At 54.8% G+C, this 1,501-nt stretch overlaps 1 protein-coding gene across 1 annotated transcript in view; it reads right to left on the bottom strand.

The window, feature by feature from the left end:
• Cacna2d4 (calcium voltage-gated channel auxiliary subunit alpha2delta 4) overlaps positions 1 to 1,501 on the bottom strand; it is a 111,090-nt gene that overhangs the window by 40,808 nt on the left and 68,781 nt on the right. The window contains exons 22-24 of the mRNA XM_021164150.2: positions 1,260 to 1,398; positions 1,103 to 1,198; positions 124 to 209 (exon numbers count right to left, since the gene is read on the bottom strand). Of these exons, the coding sequence (XP_021019809.2) occupies positions 124 to 209; positions 1,103 to 1,198; positions 1,260 to 1,398 (321 nt within the window). The remainder of the gene's footprint in view (positions 1 to 123; positions 210 to 1,102; positions 1,199 to 1,259; positions 1,399 to 1,501) is intronic.

The following is a 1,501-nucleotide window of genomic DNA, read 5'->3' as shown; positions in this document are numbered from 1 at the left end:
AAAAAAAAAAAAATGAGAAGAGGTATCAGCTCTTAAGTTGCTCCAGGCAGTTGCTGCCTTTTCCAGAAGCAAAATGCTAGCGCATCTGGTAGAAGGGGAGGGCAGCAGAGGCAGAGCTGGTACCCAGCCGGAGCATGCAGACTGTATTGGCAACAAAGTACACTTCCTTTGGGTCTAGGTGATTTCTTTTGTCTGGCTCCCTGGCAGATCTGAGTGAGGGAATCCCACAGTCAATTCTATCACTGCGTAGAGAGGCCCGGATTGCCCTACATGGTTACTGTGAAAGGCTTCGGTGTGCAACATTAGTCTGCTTTTAGAGAAAGAAGCCTTTCCTTGCTAATTATGGGTTTGCTTTCCCCGAGCACACGCAAGCCTACAGAGGGAGGCTGGTCCAGAAGCTGACTAGGAAGTGGGCGAAGCTGGGTGGGGCGCAAAATTAAGTGGCACCTGTGTGTAATTCCCAGGTAGAGGACTGAAGTTTGAGTGAGTGGCTTGCCTACTCTGGAAGCACATTTGCTGTTACACAGTCCCCAGATTGCNTATTGCATCGTGGTCCAGGTAAAGGGAGTTCTCCACGGGGGTGTACACAGGGCACCTGTGGCCCTCCAGGCAGCTGCCTTCCCAGCTTCCCAAAGCCCTTGATCGCCTGGGGACGGCCTGGTTGTATTGCCACGTCTTCCCATCCTTAGAAGCCCTTAAAGGATGGTGCTACCCCCACCCCCACGCCCACCCCTGCCTCTCTGAGAATTAGGGGAGGGAAAGAAGAAAGGAGAGGGAAAGCCCACCAAAACTGTTTTCCTAGAAAGCCTCCAACCTTGCTCAGGGGGTGTGGACTTGTCACTGGGTCCTGATGGAGGCACCGAGGGGCTCTGTAGCTGAAGGCATTGGGACTTAGTGAGAGGGATCTTGTGCGGGTGGGAGGAAAGATGGGCATCTGACGGCACCCATCAGCCAACCGTTCCCCCGTGTCTATGTCAGTGGATTCACAGGGCACAGCATACTGAGACCGTCTCTGCCCTGCATGCCCCAAAGGGACCCAAGTCTTGTGTCACGTTCCTTCCTCCCAGAGGTCCCCCACCCCAGGGCGCTCAGCAGGACTCACCTGTCGGAGACTTTCTCGGAGCCTACGAACAAGCTTCTCCTTAGAAGGCCAGCCCGGGTTCCCAGGAAGGCTACGTCCACGCCAGGTTCTGACTCTCTGCGAGGCAAAGCAACAACAACATGCACACCGTCATCTCCAGNACCGGGTTTGTGGTTACTTAAGGGCGTANGGTNGTAGCATTGCCACAGCCGGAGGGTATGTGGCAATGTGGTCTTCACTGGCACTATCCATANCCAGACACAGCACCAGGCTTGGGTCAGCACAGTTGGTCAGAGGACTGGGGAGATGAGAATGGTCTATAGAGGTGGGGCCTCTGCAGGTGGGTGTCAGGGTTCCTTGGGGTTTAAACATCACAGGTACCAGCACCCTGCAGTAGCTGCACTGAATCAGACCCTGGGG

Source organism: Mus caroli, chromosome 6 (assembly GCF_900094665.2).
Source record: "Mus caroli chromosome 6, CAROLI_EIJ_v1.1, whole genome shotgun sequence".
NCBI classification, from domain to species: domain Eukaryota; kingdom Metazoa; phylum Chordata; class Mammalia; order Rodentia; family Muridae; genus Mus; species Mus caroli.
This window is presented reverse-complemented; position numbering and strand designations above follow the sequence as displayed.